The sequence below is a fragment of the Pleurodeles waltl genome, chromosome 3_1 (assembly GCF_031143425.1).
Source record: "Pleurodeles waltl isolate 20211129_DDA chromosome 3_1, aPleWal1.hap1.20221129, whole genome shotgun sequence".
Classification (NCBI taxonomy): Eukaryota; Metazoa; Chordata; class Amphibia; order Caudata; family Salamandridae; genus Pleurodeles; species Pleurodeles waltl.
In genome coordinates this window covers 1008084788-1008106371 of record NC_090440.1, presented here as the reverse complement: position 1 = coordinate 1008106371, position 21584 = coordinate 1008084788, and the positions used below count along the sequence as shown (strand labels likewise).

General features: G+C 42.5%; 1 protein-coding gene across 2 annotated transcripts in view; it reads right to left on the bottom strand.

Moving 5' to 3' along the window:
• PSMD14 (proteasome 26S subunit, non-ATPase 14) overlaps positions 1-21584 on the bottom strand; it is a 383293-nt gene that overhangs the window by 186324 nt on the left and 175385 nt on the right. For both annotated transcript variants that reach the window (XM_069224236.1, XM_069224237.1), the window contains exon 4: positions 9826-9945. In XM_069224236.1, the coding sequence (XP_069080337.1) occupies positions 9826-9945 (120 nt within the window). The remainder of the gene's footprint in view (positions 1-9825; positions 9946-21584) is intronic.

Below are 21584 nucleotides of genomic sequence, written 5' to 3'. Positions count from 1 at the left end.
CAGGCTTTAGACCTATGGCGAGTAAAGGAAGGAGACATTGAATTACATATAAGCATTCAGGGGAAATATGCAAATTGGTGTATATGGCAAAAACAGGCTAGAAAGTGGATGCCCCTGGATTTCTGGACCAAAAAGTTACCAGATGCTGGAGAACGATGTACTCCCTTTGAGAAACAGTTACTAGAGTGTTATAATATTCACTTTGACCTCCAGTGTTTCGGTTTATTGTTTTTGATGCACATTATAACAATTAACAAAACAATGCTGGTAAGAGGCACTCATAAGAACCTGTCCAGACTTTCCCATGTTCCGCATTCGACCTGAGACAAGGTGGTGGGGGCCCCGTTGGTTGCCTTGGATACTGAAAAGGATTTGGCACCCTGTCCTGGGAGTACCTCTGGGAGGTACTCCAGCAGATGTGATTAGGCCTGGGCTTCCTGTCATGGATCAGGCTACTGTTTGTGGAAGCCAGGGCGAGGGTGTGCACAGGACAGCTAATGTCTGGCACATTCCATGTGGAAAGAGGGACTCAGCAGGGCTGACCGCTGACCCCACTCATCTATGCACTCCCCATGGAGCCTTTGGCGATACATTTAAGGGTTGAACTTAATGAATGGAAAGTGCAGGTGAGAGACATAACTCATTTTGTATCTATGTATGCAGATGACACACTGCTATATGTAACTAACCTGGAGCATTCAGTGCCTCTCCTCCCGAGACCTAAGGCCAACTTTGTGAAGGTGTCTGGCCTGCATGCTAACCCCCACAAAACAGTGCTCGTTCCACTGGCATCCTTAATTGGAAGAGTGGAGGTGGACCTCCCGGTGTTGGGACTGAAGTGGGAAATGCATCAGTTCCGCTACCTGGGGATGCAGATAACATGTCCCGGACCAGCAGTAGGAGTTAAATATCGAAAGGGTGATGGGTGCCCTCATGGCCTCTGTAGAGTTTTGGAAATCATTGCCACTATCAGCTTTTGGTAGGATACCATTAAGTGAGATGGTCCTGCTACCCCGATGTCTCTACACAATGCAGAGCCCATTCTGCATCATGCCAACCTCCTTATTCTGCAGACTGAACAACTTACTGGTATATCTAGTGTGGGCCAGAAAGTGTAGAAGGGTCTGCCAGGAGGTCCTGAAGTTAGATATGGCTGAGGGGCGACTAGGCCTCCCAGACCATAAGTCATAAAAGTTAGCCAGCCTTCTCCAATATACGGCTCAGTCGGGCGAAAATGGTCGTAATTGGAAAAAGATGCTACTGGAGGGCTCAGCCGCTGCAGCCGCTGACCTCCCTAAATTACTCATGCGAGGTCCTTGACTGCCAGTGGGCACCAGCATGGGAACCAACGGTTCCACATGCCCTGAGACGAGTGCCCTATGCTAAACTTATCCTTATTTGGGGGTTGCATCCTTTTATGTGCATACAAAACTCCATGGATGTCACACACTGGATAGAAGGGATAGAAGGGGGATGTCAGAGAGCTGGAGAACTGTATCTGAACAAAGAGGCAGGCACACACTGCGGAATCAGCCTGGGACAGTTCCTGCAATACGCAAGTATGGCCCGGACTGTTAGGGAAATCTGGCTGAACTTTCCAGATGAACCTAATGAATCAAACATTCTGATGGTGATGCTGGAACCAGGGTCCACTAGAGGTACCATCTCAAGGTTATGTGCCTCCAGGAAAAGTGACAAACAGGCGTGACACCTTCGCGGGACAATTGAAACAGGGACTGGGCAGCCCCACCTATCTAAGGGGGAATGGAGACGTCCCCGAGCACTAGTGCAGGAAATACTAGATTTAAGTTGACACAATTTAACCATTTACACAGAGCGTATCTGACTCTGCAATGTCAACACAGAGTTTATCCAGGCCCGCTCTGCTGGATGTTAGAGATGCAGGGTTTCGCAAGGCGACTTCGAACACGTTACATGGACATGCCTGGCATTGAAAACATTCATGGAGTAAACAGTACAGGAGATGCAGAGGATGTTGGGCGTAACAACAGAACAGTGTGTCATTACCTACTGGTATTGTTGCCACTCCCTAAAAAGGTAGCAAGATGAAGTACCAATCTGCATAACTAGGGCTGCTTCTTGCCAGACGCCATATCGCTATCCACTGGGCTAGCCAAGCGTCACCGGCAGGGAGCAAAAGGAGGGGGGACCTACCGGAATGGGCCTTGGCAGACGAGTGTCAGATCAGGAGGGTCAATCTAGACGATATTGCAGAAAGGGACCTAGATATCTGGGGAGCAATGATGCACCCTGGTACAAGTTGATGAGGTGACAGACAGCGGCTCTGCCCTAAACTCACTAGAAACTGCACCTGTGACCACAGATGCAGAAGACGACGACTAAATCAGACACCCCAGCGTATCCGCAACCCTGTTCGCCTTGCACAGGTGGAAGGTTTCATGATAACTGGTTGAGTGCATTGTGTGGCGGGGACGACCTAGGAATATGCTGATCACAGGGTAGATGTAAGGTATGACAATCCAGCACCACTGAGAGCCCCCCCAACATAATTTCTTCATCTATGGTCCTCTGACTGATAAGACATGGGCTATCTAGGAGATGTACTGGTGTGCCCGTGTCTCTCTTCCCCGCGCTGCCCCCTCACCCTCTCCCCGCGCACCTCCTGCCCATCCTCTCCATTTCGAGGAAGCTTGAACACCCATGTTGGACAACCACCTCTCCACGAGGAGATGGGGTATCACTGATGTGCTGCAGGTTTCTTTGGTTTGTTAATGTTCTGGTTCAGAGTATCACCCAGGCGGCTCTTTTTTGCATAGATGTATGAACTAACTTATTACGAAACTGCAAATAAAGAAATAAATAGTAATTAACAAAACAGAAATTCTTGATCCATTGTCTAATGTCCTTAAAACCGAACAGAGTTAAACCTTGAGCTTTTACAAATAAAGGTAAAAGGAATCGGGAAGAGAATCCTCACATCAAGGGAAGCCATGCGCTGAAAAAATTTACAGGGATAAACAGTTAGAATAAACATCATTAAAAATCATTTCTGAACTTAGATGGCCATTTCTGATTAAGTAATCCATTGTAACCTCTCTTGACAACATCAAGTTTATGTGCAGAGATTAATCTTTCATAAATTATAGTTTGCAGCAGGACACCAATTACTATAAAGCTATGCAGCCAACTTAGGAAGTCTCCAATGCCAAATACATTACTGAGTGTGTGGTAAGAAAGAAAACTTTTATCATAATGCTTTCTCTAGCCAATCTTTAACCAAGATCCTGCTACATAGTCTTGGCAGCAAGAACCCAACAGAACTTATATTCATCTACTGACTGCAGTGGAGGGATTACAGAAACTTCATCTTATAAGTGAATGCCAGAACCCATTTTAAAGTGTCTGAATTGTTTATCTGAAAAAAAACCAGCCGTTTTCAAAATGCTAAAGCTTACAAACAAAAAAAAAAAAAAAGAGAAATGCTTAAATCCCACAAACCAATTCCTGTACTGTGGCAAATACACTTTTCAAGGCTGGTTAGTTTTAATATTCTCATATAGTTGGAGCAACCCATTTATATTAGTGTCTCTGGTACTAATAAACCATCTCATTTGTAGTGGTGTTTTTTTCTTGTTTTGGCCCATAGTCATTGCCAAGGGTTTTACAAATGATATTAGATGCACCTGGGCATATTAATTTGTGATCTAAACTACAGCACAGAAGACTGAGGTAGCCTACTGTGGCCACTGGAGCACAAAAATAACCATGAAGGTACATGCAGTCCTAATATGGTTATCAGGAGAGAAATCTAAGAAGCATCAGAGTTTGAACACACAAAGATTACAAGGACTGACTTCCCTGTAGAGATCCTCTATGTTAGGCAAATGTAATTCCAAGATCAATAATTGAAAATGCCCTGACAGCAATGGAGAGATCGGAATGGCACTGCATTGGCAAGACACTCACAGTCTTGCCCAACAGGATAAGCGAACAAATGGCATTAACCTGCACAGCTGTAAATGTGGATTCATTTATTTCTCAATTCCTTCATCTAAAGGCCTTTGCGGATTAGAGAGAACCAGGTGCCAACTACTAGGAGTCTCTGAGAATTGGATTCCTGAACTACACTTAACAAAACAAATTCACCCAAACAACAGTTCACTCACAAGTCAAAGAAAGGAAGGACAGAGATAGCTACTCTTTGGTGCATCAGCAATCCACAGGGATAAACTTAGTCTCCTCAGAACTCTCAGGTTTGTTTCTATAACCCCCATTTGATCTCAAGAAGACATGTTGCTGTCAAAGGCCAGGGGATTTATGTACATTTTTTAGAATTAGCTGAATTCTGCACAAGTAGATTAAGTGTTTAACACAAGGAAGGATGACACAGCATACAATTGAAAGATTGGGTCTTCATGCCTTTTCACTGTTGCACACAAAACAAACTATTTCACAATATTCTGGTGGTAGCATGGCAAAAGGTACCACAATTTAGAACAGCTTTTTAAACCTTTAGGGCAGTGCTTCTATTTGTTTTTCTTATGGAATTCTCTAAAACAAGATAAGTCGCACATTTTCAAATGTTAAATGCAGTGGATGAATTAGTCACATACACTGTATTACTTTTGTACCTTTGTAGTGTAGTGGATACGAGTTAGTCCACCAAAGTAAAATAAAAAATCCTTTTGTTGCAACCTAGTGTCACAGTGACAAAAGTGAAAACAATCGGTGTCTTTAGACACTCACTGAATTCACTTTCATTGGTGTTTACGGTTGGGGGAGGGATACAACTCTGCCCCGAATACTGATCATTGCAGGAGGGTGGGTAAGATCCCGCTTGGGGATCACCAGAAGGGAACGATCCCAAAGAAGGGATCTGTCTTCTACACTACCAGAGATTAGATGGGTGGAGTGCCCCCCTGGGCCTTGGTTAGTTCTCACTCTCAATGAAAATTTGCTTTTTGCCCTTTTTGGGGATTTACTCCCAACACAGCCTCCTGGGGAAAGAAAGCCCATTAGACAGAAGGGAACATCTATTAAAAAAATTAAGTGGGAGATGCCCACCCTGACACTGGGGCGTACCCCCACCCGAACCAAAGGGCTGAACAGTCTTTCTGACCCTGACCCCGCCCCCTGCCCTGTTTACACCCAATTTACATAGGGGGAGGGGTGAAGAAGAAAACACACTACAGCAGGAAAGGTCATTTATAAAAGAAAATGGAGTTAAGGATGGCCTACCCTGATATCAGGCCCTGCCCTCCACCCTACAAAAGCACAACAGTATTGCTGCCTCAACTAACGCACCATTGAGGGGCGTTTGACAGCACAGTCACACAAATACTAAACATCTGAAAGAGAACAAATCTCAATTATCAAACCAACTGAGCATGAGGCTCCTTGGTTCTAAGGAAGAGAACCTGCCGTACTAAGGAATGAGAACTATCAGCCAGAGGGCAACATGAAACAAAGTCCCAAACACTTTATTGTAAACATGAAGGAACTTTACACCAAGCACAGACACTTTCTCTAGCTGATAAAATGAAGGTCTGGTCCTGGGAATTCCTAAAATGAATTCAAACACTACATTACTTAAAAGAAACTGGATGTGGGGTAAACCTTTCTAAAAGATAATATAGGATCAAAAAAGTACACGGTCCTCTTTTTTCGTAAACTGTATGCCTGCACCAAACAATATGTGAACAGCAAGGGTTCTTTTTTAAATACTTTGAAATTCAAAATAATTATATTCAAAGACTTAAAGACTTGAACTCAAAATAAAATCTTGGCAGTACTGCAGGCTTGGTTAGACTTTGTACACATTTGGCTGGATAGATGTCATTCTAAGGAAGACTGTTGCTGACTTTAACAATCTTCCCATTTGTTCAAAGTGGTGTATTAGAAAAAGCATGTATGCTAGTACCTGAATAGTGCAATAACATGATTTTGAAGGAAAGCGTATCAGTGCCCCATAGCAATGTTTAATTAAAACATTATAACAATGTAATACATTGTGCCATATGTTTATAATGGCAGTCAACAATGCATATGCTTTTTTAAACACACACTAAAACAAGTGCAGGAGTTTGACAAACTTTAACATATTTTACACCTGCAATAATCAGGTGGATAGATTTTATTATCAGTTAACACTTAGTGTCACTGCAAAATCTTTAAAAACATTTGTGGACAGAGAACCACATGAAGGATATATTTACTAGTTTAATAATATACAATTCTAAAATAAACAATGCACAATCTTTTAAGGAATACGAAAATAAAAATTCCATATTTGCAGCAGTGTTTCTGATTTTACCCTTTAAATCTGTGCTATATCTATGTTTGTGAGACTGACCTATTATCCAGTACCGAGACTACAGTAGTAATTTTTGGGATTCCACTTTAATCTTAAAACTGCTGCTTTCACAGAATTTAGGTTATCCTGATAAATGTATTAAATAATTTTGTCCTGCTCCAAATCTTCTCATTAGAGACTTTACTTTGATGGAACCTAGCAAACAAATATACACTAAAAATTATAAAAATTTTAATTACTGTTGCCTAACAAGAATTAGTCCTACCATTATTATTCAGACCCTAAGATGTCACCTGGTTTACATGATAAATCACATAACTCAGGCGATGTCTTATAGCTACCACCTTAAAAAAAACATTTTTTTTTAAATGTTATGTCACCCTTCGAAACAGTCACACAAATGTGATGAACTCTTTTCTGAATGAAACGCTTGGAGCAGAAAAGTAGACACTTATGCCTGTGTTTATTAGCTTACTTTTGATAGACGTTGGTAAGGATAGATTTCACTATTACTTATGATGTGCTTTAGACCCAACAAGTAATTTAATCAATATAGAATTGGTCAGACAACACTTTGAAAGACTGGCAATATCATCAGACCTGGCATCCTTGGGGTGGTAACCCCTGTCTTTTTGCCTCTACTTCCTGTATTTTTGACTGTGTGCTAGACTTCATTTTTGCTGATTCTGGTACTCTGGGCACTTTACCACTGCTGACCAGTGCTAACGGGCAAGTGTTCTTTGTGTAACTTTTAGCTCTAATTGGCTTTTCCATGATTGGCATATTTGACTTACTACTAAGTCCCTAGCAAAGTGCACTAGAGGTGCCCAGGGCATGTAAATCAAATGCTACAGTGTGATGCAGAGCTAATTGTGCCACCCACATGTTTAGCCCTGTAAACATGGCTCACACCTGCCACTGCAGTGTCTGTGAGTGAAGTTTTAAAACTGCCAATTCGACCTGGCAAGTGTACCCACTTGCCAGGCCCAAATATTTCCCTTTTTGTACATGTAAGGCACCCCTAAAGTAGGCCCTAGGTATCCCCATGGGCAGGTGCAGTGTATTTAAAAGGTAGGACATAAACTGGTGTGTTTTACATGTCCCGATAGTGAAATACTGCCAAACTCCGTTTTCATTATTGCAAGGCCTATCTCTCTCATAGGGGGCTGCCTTTACATATCTTTTAAGTGCAGTTTCCCATTGGGAGCAGATGGAGATGTGGAGTCTGGGGTCTCTGAACTCACAATTTAAAAATACATCTTTTGGTAAAATAGGCTTTTGGAATGTCAGTTTGAAAATGTCACTTTTAGAAAGTGGGCATTTTCTTGCTTAACCATTCTGTGCCTCTGCCTGCCTGTGGAATCCACATCTGGTCAGACTAACAGTTGGGCTGTTTGTGAATTTCTTCTAGACAGTATCACAAAGGGAGCTGCAGAGTGTCCTGCATATCCTCTTGAGTCTTCTCGACTAGAGTAGGGAGGGAGGAGCTGACACTTACACCTGAAAGGGTTGTGCCTGTCCTCACAGGATGCAGTCTCCAACCCCCTGGTGTGTGTCTGGGCAAGAAAGGATCTTATGAACAACAGAGACTTTCCTTTGAAGTTTGCATGCTTCAAAGTCAGAAATGGGTATAAGTAGTGGAACCAAAACCCCAGATTTGTAGATTACTTCTGGATCAAGAGGAACCTCTGTCAAGGAGAAGAACTGAAGAGCTGGAGGAAGAGTACTGCCCCTTTGTCTATGAGTGTGCTTTGCTGGGTTTGCCTACAGTTGCTTCTTCTACCTGAGAGAGGACAAAGACTGGACCATGTGGTGTTTTCCTGCTTGTGAAGTGTGTCCAAGGGCTTGGACTGAGCTTGCCCCCTGTCCTGAAGTCTCATGGCCATCAAAGACTTCCTCTACCAAAATCTGGACTCTCTTGCTGAGACTCCTACAATGCCAAGTGGTGCCCTATCCAGTCCCTGGGCCATTGAACGGAGAAGCTGGTGGAACCAAGTCTGAAATCCACACCCAGGAGCTGAGCGGGAAAACAATTTAACATAGCACCCACCTCGCGGCTGAAAAATAAACACACCACCTGCACAGCAGCTAGAAAATCAATGCAACACCTGCCTGTGGCTGCCGAAATAGATGCATCTCCCACACAGCAAGGTTCTTCACCACCACCACGCGCCAGGATTTTGCACGCATCACTGGGCGTCAAAACCACAGTGAACCTGTACGGACCCGAGGTTGCCCATCCGGAAAATGATGCATCGCTCTTCAGCAGGAGAGAGAAACGACACATTGCCTACCCGACCAGAGAAGAATCAACACACAGCCTCACTACCAAGTCAGAAATCAACCCATCACTACTTTTCCGACACGCTCACCCGTGCTAGCTTAATTTTTGACACATACCAGGTACTTTGTGTAAAACCAACACAACTATTGATTTCTATGGGTTAAGACTCTTTTTAGTTTAAAAATATGTAACTTTGTTTGTGTATGTTGGATTCTTGTTGTTTTGGTCTTCTTTGATTTAGATAAATATGAGTTATTTTTCTAAACTGGTGTTGTGTCCCTTTAGTAGTGTTTTCACTGTATTACTGTGTGTGTTGATACAAACACTTACCACATTGTATTTGAGATAAGCCTTACTGCTTATGCCAAGCTACCAAGTGGATAAGCAGGGGTTGTCTGAGGAGTGTAACTCCCTTACCTGGAACTAGAGTGAGGGTCCCCGCTTAGACAGAGTGCCGACTGACTGCCAACCAGAGACCCCATTTCTTAATATCGTCATATCTATCCAAGTTGCTCTTAAACAGATTTTAGAAATAGGTTTGGATTCATCCATGTACATGATTACTACCTCGAGCGCTATGAGGCACGCCATTTGGAAAAAAATAAATAATAAATGGGTTAAGATGTTAAAGTTTGGAAAATAAGTATATGTTCATCCTTAAGGTCTAAATTTCTCAATTGGTTAAGAAGATGTTGTACAAATGCGTATTGTCATAAATGTCTAAGAACTATAAAACTTCGGACTACAGGGGTTGGAATGGAGTACCGTTTGAGGTAAAAATGTATTAACAACTACATTTAGTGCTGGAAAGAAGGAAAACAACAGCTGTGCAAAGGTTTGGTGAAAAGTCAACAGCGCTCAGGAAAATTTCAAAACTAGTAGAAAAAACATCAATATACTACAGTAACACTTCTGATGACCTTCTCTGATTAAAAAAAAAAAAAAAGTAAAAAAAAAAAAACTTAGCCAGATCACTGCTGACCACTGGAAGCCTTCAGAGCAAGTACCTTTGCACACATATAGAAAAGTAATTCAAAATATCCAAACAAAAAAGTTTAACAAATGTGTCCTTTCTACATTCAGATGAAAGAGCATTTTAGAGACTACTGACTAAATTTTGTTGCAATAATGAATTATATCAAAGGTTTCTTCTCTAGTAACCAAATGATGTACCTTTAAAATCAGATGTAAAATGCATTGTGATTACTTGAGTAGCATAGTCAATTTTTTTTCAGTGAGTACTCACCGTTCCAGACTGTGGCATAGCAAATACATCAATCACCCTCACTGTGTAATCATCAACAAATTCTCCAAGCATCAAACCCATAACTTCCATGGGAACACCAGCGCGCCCATGTTTCAACATCTGAAATATAAAAGGAAGCCAAATGTTCAGACTCACACCTTTAATATATATATAACCTAACATATCTTGAATGACTGAGCATTAACTTACAAATACTGAAGATATGTAATACAAGTTTTTCTTTCAAGTTATAAAAACATTCATGCAAACGCACCTGCTGACTAAACAATGTTTTTTCAGGATGCTGGAATTCGTGGTTTACAAAGAACCACTGAGAGAATAACACATCCCTCTGGCAATTCGGTAAAGCACAAGGCCACGTTTTCCTCTCACTATTTAACTGAATTTGTTAGTCATCTGCCAACTGTCACATTTGATTGTAATGTCCACTTCAAATAACTGCATCACGCTGAGTCCCAAACAATGTGTCTCATTGTTATAAACATTTAAGAGATGTCGGACTATGAGGAGCAAAGTTATGTTTGAAATGACAAAATTTAAAATCATGAAAACTCAAAGCTTGTTATTTTGGGAATAGAATTTCCGGGGTGCGGAATTCCAATAGTCCGACACACAGGACATATTGTTTGGGGGTCAAGGATAACAAGTTTTCATGTTTATTTTGCTCTTGGGACAAGTAGGCCCAATCCCCTGCAGCAGAAACCATTTGGCTGCCAATTTATAGGGAAGGTAACTGTTTGCAGTTGAGGTAGTATTTGTGTCTATACGTTAACACTGTTTGAACTTGTATTTATGGTTCATTAATGCAGAGCCGTTATTATTAGGGTGTGCACACTAAATAAACATTGTAAGGTCACACTGCACTACTGACATTGGTTCCAAAAAAAAAAAAAAAAAAAGTGTACACGTTTGAAAAGTATAACAATAAGTTTAACAGTATAAGGTTACTTATAATGCTCCCAGAAAGCTCTTTGATTAGATGCAAATGTTCTAAGAAGCTTGTAAGCAAGATTAATGATTCTTTACTTTCAAAATAAAATGTTTAAAAAAAAGAAGGAAAAAATATTTTGCTAACTCACTGTGAAATTTTAGGCTCTATTTCATTGAAGCATCATCTAGTAAAATGTGTTGATGCATGCAAGTATTTCCAAAATAATATTCATAATAGAAAATCAGAGTAACTATTTTCAACAAGATTATGGGAAACAAGAAAATAAACAAGCACTGGCAGGTGTGTGGAATTAAAAAAATAAATCTACTTGTCCATGGGACAGATTGCTTCTTATATCTACCTATCCTGTAAAAAATGTTGTACTTGCCCCTTTGTTGCCATGAAGTGCGGCAATAAATTATGGCAGCAATCTCATCATGTAAGAGCTCCAATAATAGCCTCTCTGATTATGCCAGGGCTAATACTATAGTAGGGCTTGAATACTAATCACAAAAGTGCACCAATGGTACATGTCTTTGAATTTAGTGGCTTTCATGAATTCACAAGCACTTCCAGAAACAAACCAGGGAATTGTACTCCTAAAAAAATAATATAATGACATCAAAACATGTTCAGGGTTTGCTTTCGCTTATTCCACTTTGAATTGGATGGTATTTTACCAGTCCAAACCTGCAATACTGTGCCTGGAGTGGTGAAAAGCTATATGTTTTTTGCTTGCCTATATCTTTGGCGTCGCTTGACGAATCTTCATGAAAATTTCCCAAAGAATTTGAGAGACACTTGAGCTGCTGTTTGGAAAGTTTTGGGATGATCCGTGAAGCGGGGGTTGGGCTAAAGGGGGGAAAAATTGAACCGCGATCGTGCCAAAATCACTGGACAGAATTACACCAAATTTGGTAAAAAATATAGCTTTTGGTCCAGAAAGAGCCCTTTTTGTTATTTGGTGTAAATCCATTCAGTAGTTTTTGAGTAACTGAAGAAAATCCAAATTTGTATACATAGGTACGCCAAGGCTATGCAACTGCTTCCGATCCTATGCGGAGATCTGATTGGCTGCCAACACTTCAAATCAGTAAGTGTTGGCAGCCATCTTGTGGGGGAAAAAAAAAAAGGAGGGCAGGGAAGGGTACAGACATCGTGACCCCGTAGCTCTGGTGCTGGGGTCCCTCCCAGAGCAAAAAAAGCTTTTTCTTTTTTTAATTTTTTCCTGCGGACCCAGCAAAAAAAACGAAACAAAAAAAGGTAAAAAAATATAAACAGGCTTCCACTTCGTCTTTTTGAAGCCCCTGGGTGGGCCAAGTCCTGGGGACAATGCCTATTGAAGTGTGTTTGTGGGGTGGAGGGAGGGGGTTTGGGGGGGCGGGGGGGAAGCATCTGGTCCCCCTACAGCCCAAGGGACTGCCACCACCCCAGGGCAAAGTTAAAGAATAGGGGAGCCGTTTCAGCCCAACCCACAGCCCCAGGGAGGGCCATCTCCCTGGGGCACTAAGTGAATTGTGTGCATGGGGGGGGGCACTCCCCCTCCCCCCTACCACAGCCCCAGGGGCTACTAATGCTGGAGGGGGGGCACACATCCCCCCTCGTGGCCCCAATGATGACTTTGAAGGTGCCACCAAGTCACAGCAAACGCTCTGCTCCGATGAAGGGAGAGCTGTCAAACAGCATGGGAAGCATGCAGAAAAAATGTAATAATTGAATATTTACTCTGGGCCCCGGGAGATGCGGTCCCAGGGGCCAATATCGGCCTGAAGAGGGGGACCATGTGGCCTTAGGGACTGGCTGCAGGCCTTGACCTGCGGCCAACCCCAGCTGCGCACGGTCAAAGCAGAGTCCCACAAAATAATGTGGGAAAAAAAAGAAAAAGGGGCCAGGGTAGGGACACCCTGACCCTTAAGCTCTGGTGTAGAAGCCCCAGAACCTCGCCAAGGCACAAAAGCACTTTCATAGAAAATAAAAAAAACATTTGCGCAATGTTTTTATGAAGCGCCCAGGTGGGCCAGGTTTCGAGAGCATGTTGAAATAAAGGAGGGGGGTGCGCTTCTAGGGAAGTTCTATGCTCCGCGTACCGCCACCTCCCCGGGGTTAAATCACAAAGAATGCAAGGGGGTCAAACAGCTCCCGCTTGCAGAAAGCGGAGTTTTCACCACTGGCGCACCAGACATTTCTGCAGTGGACGCATGTGTAGTCAAGCATGTGGCACTATGGCAATGCAAGATGCCATCATGCCTCATAGCCACATGACTGTCTTGACCTATAGGTGTTGATTGAGTTGAAATTTTAGTAGCAGCTTCTGGATATTTTGAAACCTGGTTGTGTTTGGGTAGGCCAATCCCACCTGTGTGTTGAGAATATCACCTAAATACAGCTGAATCTGTAAAGAGTTAAGGTGTGCTTTTTGTATATTGATGGTAAATAATAGTGGATTGAGAAGATCTGAGTGTTTTGATGACATAGAGAAAGTGTACTGGCTTTGATGAACCAGTCATCCAGATATGGGAAGACCTGAATGCTCAGTCTGCGCAGAGGTGCTTGTACCAGTGATAGACACTTGGTGGACACACAGGGTGCTGTAGTGACTCCAAATGGGAGCACCTTGAACTGGTAGGGTTTGCCAGCTATAACTAACCTGAGGTATTTGTGGTGTGCTGGGGTGATGTGAAAGTAGGCATCTTTTAAGTATAGTGCTGACAGTCACCCTGCTGGAGAAGTGGGATCACATCCTGTAGGATGACCATATAAAAGTGCTCTGATAGGCTGTAGAGGTCTAAGATGAGCAATAGGAATCAGTCTTTTTTGTGGAGTAGAAAGTATAGGGAGTACATTCCTGAAGCTTGATGTTGAAGAGGGATGGACTCAATGGCTCCTTTGAGCAATAGAGCCTGCACCTCCTGCTTAAGCAGGTTTTGATTTTCTACATAGAATTTGTGTTTTCGAGGTGGTATGTTTGGAGGAGTGGTGATGAGCTCCACATAATAACTATGTTGAATAATGTCCAAAACCCACTGATCTGATTTTTTTTTTCCCGGGTGGGGAAGAAATGTTGTAATTGACCCCCGACTGGTGTTAGATGGTTGAGGGATTGTAAAGGGAGTCACTGCTTTGAGGTGGATGGAGCGGTACGTGCAGAGGCACCTTTCCCATGACCCTTAGAGTTGTTTCCTCTGTTCATGCCCCTGTAATAGCCCAATGCAGGGGAGGTTTGACTTTGCTGCCTGTATAAGGGGGTAGAGGTATCAGAAGATGTTATATGAGTCAAGTCAAAAAGGGCCACAAGGAGTCAGGGTTTGGAGTGCCCCCCCACCCCAATTTGGCTACCTTGGTGCCCTTTTTTCATTTTCTCTAACACTTGGTCTACCTGGGTACCAAACAGGTGCTCCTTATCGAATAGAGCGTTCAAACGTTTTGGCTGAACATCTGGCTTGAAGCCAGAGATTCATAGGCAAGCATGCCTGTGCAGCAATGCACTTGTAATGATGCCTCTGACAGCCATGTCTGCTGAATCTAGGGCACACCTGATTGAACAGTCATTCAAGGTAAATTAAGAGGGCATCGGGAGTTTGCCCTGTCCCCTTTTTTTATACTCCTCAGGGAGATGTTGGAAGAGTCCCTCCAATTTGTCCCAGTGGGCCCTACCGTATCTTGCCAATAAACACTGTGTTGGCAATTTGCCACAGATTGTCAGCTTGTGCTGCCGCACTTTTCCCTAAAGCGTCAGTGAGTTTAGAGTCCTTATCAAGTGGTGGAGCATCAACTGTGGTCCGTGAATTAATCCTTTTACATGAATTAGACACGGCCAGTGAATCTGGGGGAAGCTGGCCTCTGATGTAAATAGGATATGAGGGTGCTGCCTTGTACTTTTTGTCAACTCATTTCATTTATTTCATCCATGTGGCGCAGCATTTCCTTTAGCATAGGGAGGTACTGGCATGCCCTACAGGTGCTGGATAGTGTTTCGAAGTGGAAATCATCTTTGATAGGTTCTTTATATAGAGGGACCTGGTTATATGCTGCCGCCCTACTGAAGTTCCTAATAGGATGTTGCATCATACAGGGGTGATGGCTTGGCTGGATAGAGATCTGGGTCAGTAGCTCCCAGGGGATCAATATCATAATTGTTTCCAGTATCTGTGAGCGGTGGTAAATCATGTTAATCATCCACCTTCCCATGATCACTTGTGGAAGAATGTAGGGATCCCTGTGGTGTAATGTTTCTGGGATCACCATGCGAATAAGGTTGTGAAGGGGGTGGTGGTGGAATGAGGGGGTTTGGCGGGTAGAGGAGTAGGTGGGGGTGAAGAAGCAGGAAGAGGAAGCCACAAAAGACTGGTGGTTGTTCTTTCTTTTGGGAAGCATCAGCAAGTCTTTGGCTTCTTCAAAGGAGAGCTGGCACCAACTGCACAGGCTTGGCTAAGATACGGCCAGTCAGAGTTTGTATATGAAGTTTCTTTTGTCTGGGATTGAGCCGCTCCTGCGTTGTTTGAAGCACTGGTTCTGGAGTCGATTTCAGTGCTGAAGTGATCGGAGCAATGGAGGTGGATGCCAGGGTGCTCAGACCAGAAGAGGCAGATGGACGGCTCAGCGCCCAGGCTGGTCGGCTTGGTGCAGAAGAGGATGGTTTTGGCTTCCCTTTCAGTGCAGAGCCCAAAAGCGGGGTGTCCGCAGCAGATGGTCGGTGCCTACCATGGCCTGCTGGCAGTGGGGGCCTGAGAATAATATATTTGTTTGGAAACAAGTGTTTCTTGGGTGGCAGGTGTTCATTGATCTTGAGGTCTGAGTCAGAGCAGGAGTCTTGGATGGAAAAGGTTTCTTCTTCAGCCGCAAAGGCCTCGTGGATTACTTCCTCAACATCCTGTTGTCCAAAGATGTTGTGTGTGTACTCTACGTCCCTGAACTGCATCTCCCTGTGACGCGCCCCCAGGTCCCATTATTGTTTCTTCAATTGGAAGGATCAACAGGCCTCGCAGTCCTCTTCCTTATGGTCAGGAGACAGGCACAGGTTGCAAACTTGTTGAAGGTCGGTCCTCTGGTACTTAGCGTGGCAACTGGGACAGAAGCAGATTGAAGTGCATTCCATTAGTAACGCATTGTTAGTCGAAGCCGATAAGATGGAAAATAGGCCCAAAAGGGAAAGGGTCGAAGGCCATGATTGGAGCACGTCAGAACCAACGGCCGATGGTTTTCTATTCATTTGATTTTTAACAATGGAAATGTGATTGAGAACAATACAGATGAGAGTAAAAGTGAACAACGAACCGAAAGGAGAACAGTCCCGAACCAGAGCACAGATAAACATGTCACACACACACAAACATTTATATATATATATATATATATATATGTGCTATGCCAAGCTAAATACCATCACCCGTACCAAGTCCAATCGGCTAATACCACAGGGAGTCTATCGTATTACACTGGTTTTAAACTATCACTCCTTTGGTATCCACTACAGAGTAACAAGAGCAACAACAACAAAAAAAAAGAGCTCACTACCAACCAAATGTCATTTAACTTTCTGCATCTCAAATCCGTATGGGTTCCTCACCTTCCTTACTACACTCCAAATAAAATCTTCCAAAAACAAATATGAAAGCTAGACTCTATGACTAAGATCCTTCAATTCTCTTTAAACTCCCAAACGAGCCCGATATAGACATGATACGTTTGAATATCATGCTCCAATTTGCTTAATCAACCTGAACCACAATCACACATATCTTTCATTCCCTATGTCACCTTCTCCCCAAAAACAACTAATGAGTCAACCACAAACCAGTTCACTTTCCAAACCTGCAATGTGCCTATCTGTGGAGCGTGCACCAAGTAGTAAGGGAGAGAATGTCAGATGGTGATCCATGATGTTGCCATTCTCTATTAAAGTCCAGTCAAGATATACCGACAAGCATGTATTGGTTCTCTTCTGCCAAACCAAAAAGCATATCTACTATGCATAAATAAGGCCTGATAAACAAAGTGTTCTGGCACTGACAACTCCTTGGAAGTGCACCATAAAATATCTGATCGAATCCCTTTATTTTAACACTCCTCAAAAGTGTTTAAAATAGTCAACATTAGTCAACTTCCTTATAAAGAACCCAAGAAAGACACATGAGAAGGAGAGCTATATAAAATTACAAGTTTGAAGCCCCAACAGCAATGGTACAAACATTCTGAAAAGCCAATGAGCTCAAGGCAGCAATGTCAATGCTGCAGAAGAATTTTCTAAGGAGAGAGAACGGTTTGTATTAAGAATCTAAGACCACCTTTTCTTTTGTTGCAGAAGGAAGGCTCAAACACCTGATCTTCCAAGATAAGCTAACTGTTGCACTTCTCAAAAATAGTCCTGATTCTGCCTGATAGTGAGACTCTTAGGAACATTTTCTAAATCTTTACTAAACACCTCAATGCTCAGGATGTGATCACTATGGAGGTCCTATTCTATTACCTATCTAAATGGAACACTATAAATACTTGCACCAGCAGCCTCTGTTCCACGCCGTACTATCCTCGACGATAGTCACTATTCCAGAGAACCTAAAGAAAGACTACAGAAGTCAGATTGCCTAGTCATGTGTCATCAAGCTATACTGAGATCACTGCTGCGTACATTACCAATGCACCAAAGTGAGCAGCATGGCAGTTTAGTGCACTACACAGAATGTAAAAATAAATAAGCAAATAGTACTGTTGTTGAGTCCGGGGGAAGGGTAATCGCTAACACCAACACAAGTAACTCGAGACTGGCTTTGTCCTTATTAGGTGGCTTCAGTGGGTGTAGCTTTGTTCTTGTGGCCAAGTGAGCAAGGGCAAAACTGGTGTTAGGTTGCTTGTATTCTGGTTCTGAGAAGACCTGTTGTGGCAGTTTGGGCTGGACTGTTCCTATTGGAGCAGGACCAAGAGTGATTTGCATACTGCTGGGTCTAATCTGAGGTGGCACGGTGAGCAAAGGAACAATAGGTTGCAAGGTTACCCCGAGGAAATGTCAGGGGTTAGGCTTGTTGGAAGCATCCTCCCATTAACGTTTGCATGTTTGATGTAACATTTAAGCTGACTTCAAACACATATGCAGAATTAAGATATACTTAATCTGTACCTGGCGGAGTCTGGCACACTGTAGGATATTTTTAAAGTGTGTTCTGGATCATTAACAGAATCCTGGATTTTTTTTTCATCACCTCGCTGATACCTAAATACCCTACTATTGGAAGGCAGCTTCCTGGTAAGAATTATAAATACTTTGATTATTTTATATATTTCTTTTTTAATTCTGAAGGGCCCTTACATGGCAAGTAAACAATGACTGTTCTAGTAATGCCACACATCTTACACTGCTTCAGCATGTGGCACAAAGTTTTGTTTCTAGCTGCAGGGCACAGATTACATGAAGGATGCATACAATTTGATACTGCAGAAAATTATTCTGTTCCAAATCATGAAGAAGGGAGAGTTGCATCAGGGGACTCTACGCTGAAATCATAAGCACTGAACTCTACCGCCAAGGTGGGATATGCTATTGCACTTAAAAAAATAAAAATATAATTTTCTAAAATAATATTACAAATCACAGCAATTCGCCAGCCTACTAAAGGCAATATTGCCAGATTTTCTTTTACTTTTGCTCAAAAAGCAGGCTACCTAAAGCTTCTCAAACAAGAAAATACTTTACCACACTTTTTGTTTTAAACATAAATGTGAAAACAAGAGGGCAGCATAGCTATATGGGCTGTAGCATGAATAGACTGGCAAAATGTCACTGTTTCTTTAAGTAAGTTCACATGACCAGTACCTCATCATGCCCTGTTTGAACAGAGACTTCAGATCCTGTCCTTTATGTATTCACTCTTTCTATTGTCCCACTGGAGAATAGGTAGCATATGATTTCAATGGAGATTCCTCAAAGGAAGAGAACAAGGGTTACAGACAACCAACTTTTTATATTGATAAAAGCACTGAATAGAATAGCAAGCCCATGCCAACCATCAGGTAGTGGGAGGAAAAAGTCAGGATCTACCCAAACAAATTTCTTAATAAAGCTAGCCTTATCTTGGATTCTGTTCTGGAATCCAAATCGAGACAGAATTGTTAATGTGTGGAATGAATGCTATGTAACCAACTGACAAATCTCTGCTACGGGGATGTTTACCAAAGCGCTCGTGGCAGCTTTACCACCAGTAGAATGGGCCTTGAATTTACCCAGGAAGCATCCAGGGGCTTTCTAGTAACAGAATATGATACAAAGATACAATCCATCTTGGAATGTTTATGAACTAGCCCATAGCTTACGAAGAGATAGTGAGACATGCAAATGCCTCTCGCATTATAAAGATAACATTTAGAAACCCCCCTCTTACATCAAATGTTGTAAAGACCTCTTGCATGGAGAGGAAGGAGTCTGGAAAAAGAGAAGCAGTGAGAATTACATAAACTTTCAAGACTACCTTGGTAAGAAAGCCTAAATTTCACGACCCCTGCATGAAGATGTGATTGGTGTTAGTACATCTTCCTTCGAAAAAAGCAGGCTGCCTGTATGTATGGTTTTGGAAAGGCGGCCTAACTATTTCAGGAGGATCACATTAAGATCCTAAGGAGGAGAAGCTCTCCCTAATTGTGGGACACCCTTTTTAATGACTCCCATGAAGTAATTTACAGCAGCCTCCCTGAAGTATAAGGTTTGTGAAGGACATTTTCTGTAAGAAATAATAGCAGCAAAATGTACCTTTAATGAAGTGGACTGCACATCAACTCAATAGAAAAAGTAAGGAAGTGCCGTTTCTTCCTGACACTTTGTTGGTTGAGATTTTTGTCACTAAAAAGAGATGCACGTGAAGGCATAGGAAGCTCTACTAAATGGGTGTTTAGCTTTGATATTTCCAAAAAGAACGGAGGTAGAGGTAGCAATCCATATTTTATAACTTCAAGAGCAATGCCACCAAACTCAAGAAGGTAAGATGGTGTGTATGACCTGCCCTTGAACTTGTTAATTTGATCAATACTGCATGGAAGCCTTATGTGTGGTTATGCCAAATGATGTAGAAGGTTAGCTACCACTACTGGCATAACCATTTTCCATGCTACAAGCATCATCTTCACTTTACAGTAAGTCAGTGTGATTATTGTGAATGGGTTCATGGGTTTTGCAAGAAATGTGTACAGAATTTTCCCTGACCAGTCAATCAAAAGTATGTCCCCCTATGTTACTTTGGTTAGTACCTGGAGGTTTTAATCTGGCAATTCCCTGTTTTCTGCATTTGCGAAGAGATCCAGTTGCAGCTAGGTGTCAACGTTTTCATATAGCATTTCGCTGTTTATAGGATACTTGTGAGTTTCTCAGATAGTCCAACTCCAATAGGTTAATATAGTACAGTATCTTTGTAGAATATGTGCTTAAAACTTGAAGATGATCCATATGAGTTTCCCCACTTTAAGGGGAAGAATCCAATACAACTGTTTGACTTGCAATGTCTTGACGAAACATAGCTCACTTGAGAAAATATTCATCATTCCACCTCTACAGTAGTGTCTCTACTGCTGTCTGGGCTGGAGGTAGTTTGTGTTCCCAACTCTGAGTAATATCACCATTGATTCTCACAGACTCTGCTGACGAGGTCTCATATGGAGATGAGCATGTAGACTAGGTACTGGCCGGTACTGGCCACTACTAGCCCCCCCCCCAAAAAAAATGGGACAGAACACTCACATTTATTTACACACACACAAAGTTTCCTGCAAAAGCACAATTTCAGTACATACAGCATAATATATTACATAGAGCTTACCTGACCCGAACGCGGAGTAACACATTTTAGCCTACTAGCGTATCCAACTGAAACCACAATTAACTGCTGGCATCCTACACATGTTTTGGACTTGCCCACTGTGCCAGACAACTGTCTGGATTGAGGTTTGCACAATACGCTCACAAACTACTGGTCTGAAGTGCATTACAATGTACACAGTTTTGGATACAAATCACAATATGAGGGAAGGCTTTGTCCTTGACCAGACTCATTGACTGGCATGACAAGAGTGATCCGGTGGGCAAAGAGCATCTGTATCTCTATGCCATGAAGTGGAGCATGGACTTTGTAAACACCCCATTGCTTTTATTTGGGATGACTTGATCCTCTCATTCACAAATGACTTGAAAGATGGTACTAGACCATCCTAGGTTGGCTTGTGTGCTATACCACATTATCTATTACATGGCTCTACACACCACCACACATATCATTTCCAGTGATAAAATCTAACCAAACCCTCATAACTCCTTTCCGTTCACTCTTACACACCACATACACTGTTCTCCAAAACACATCACCGCCCCCTGCACCAAATTACACTCACCAGCAATACTTTACATACAAATCCTTCTCTGAAAACCACAACATCAATATCTCCTCTCACTACTTCACAAAAGAAAAGTTACTTACCTTCGGTAATGCTTTACCTGGTAGGGACACAGACTAGCTGCAGATTCCTTATCTTAGAATTCTGTCCATGCGTAAGACTGGATCCAGAAACTTTTCCTCAGCAGTACCTCTGCCCGCCGGTAAAGGCATGGAGAGACTCTGTAGGGACGCTGTCCCCGGACACGAAATCAACGGAGTCCATATAGTCCCTCCCTTGATGCGCTGACGTCAGTTTCTTCTGTGACTAGAATCCGCACAACATGGAGCCAAACAGAAACTGGCAGAGGAAGAGTGTATATGCCAACTAGGATGGAAAAATCATGATGTTATGTGCACACTATTGAAAAGACAGCAGAGACTAACCCAAGCGAGACTTG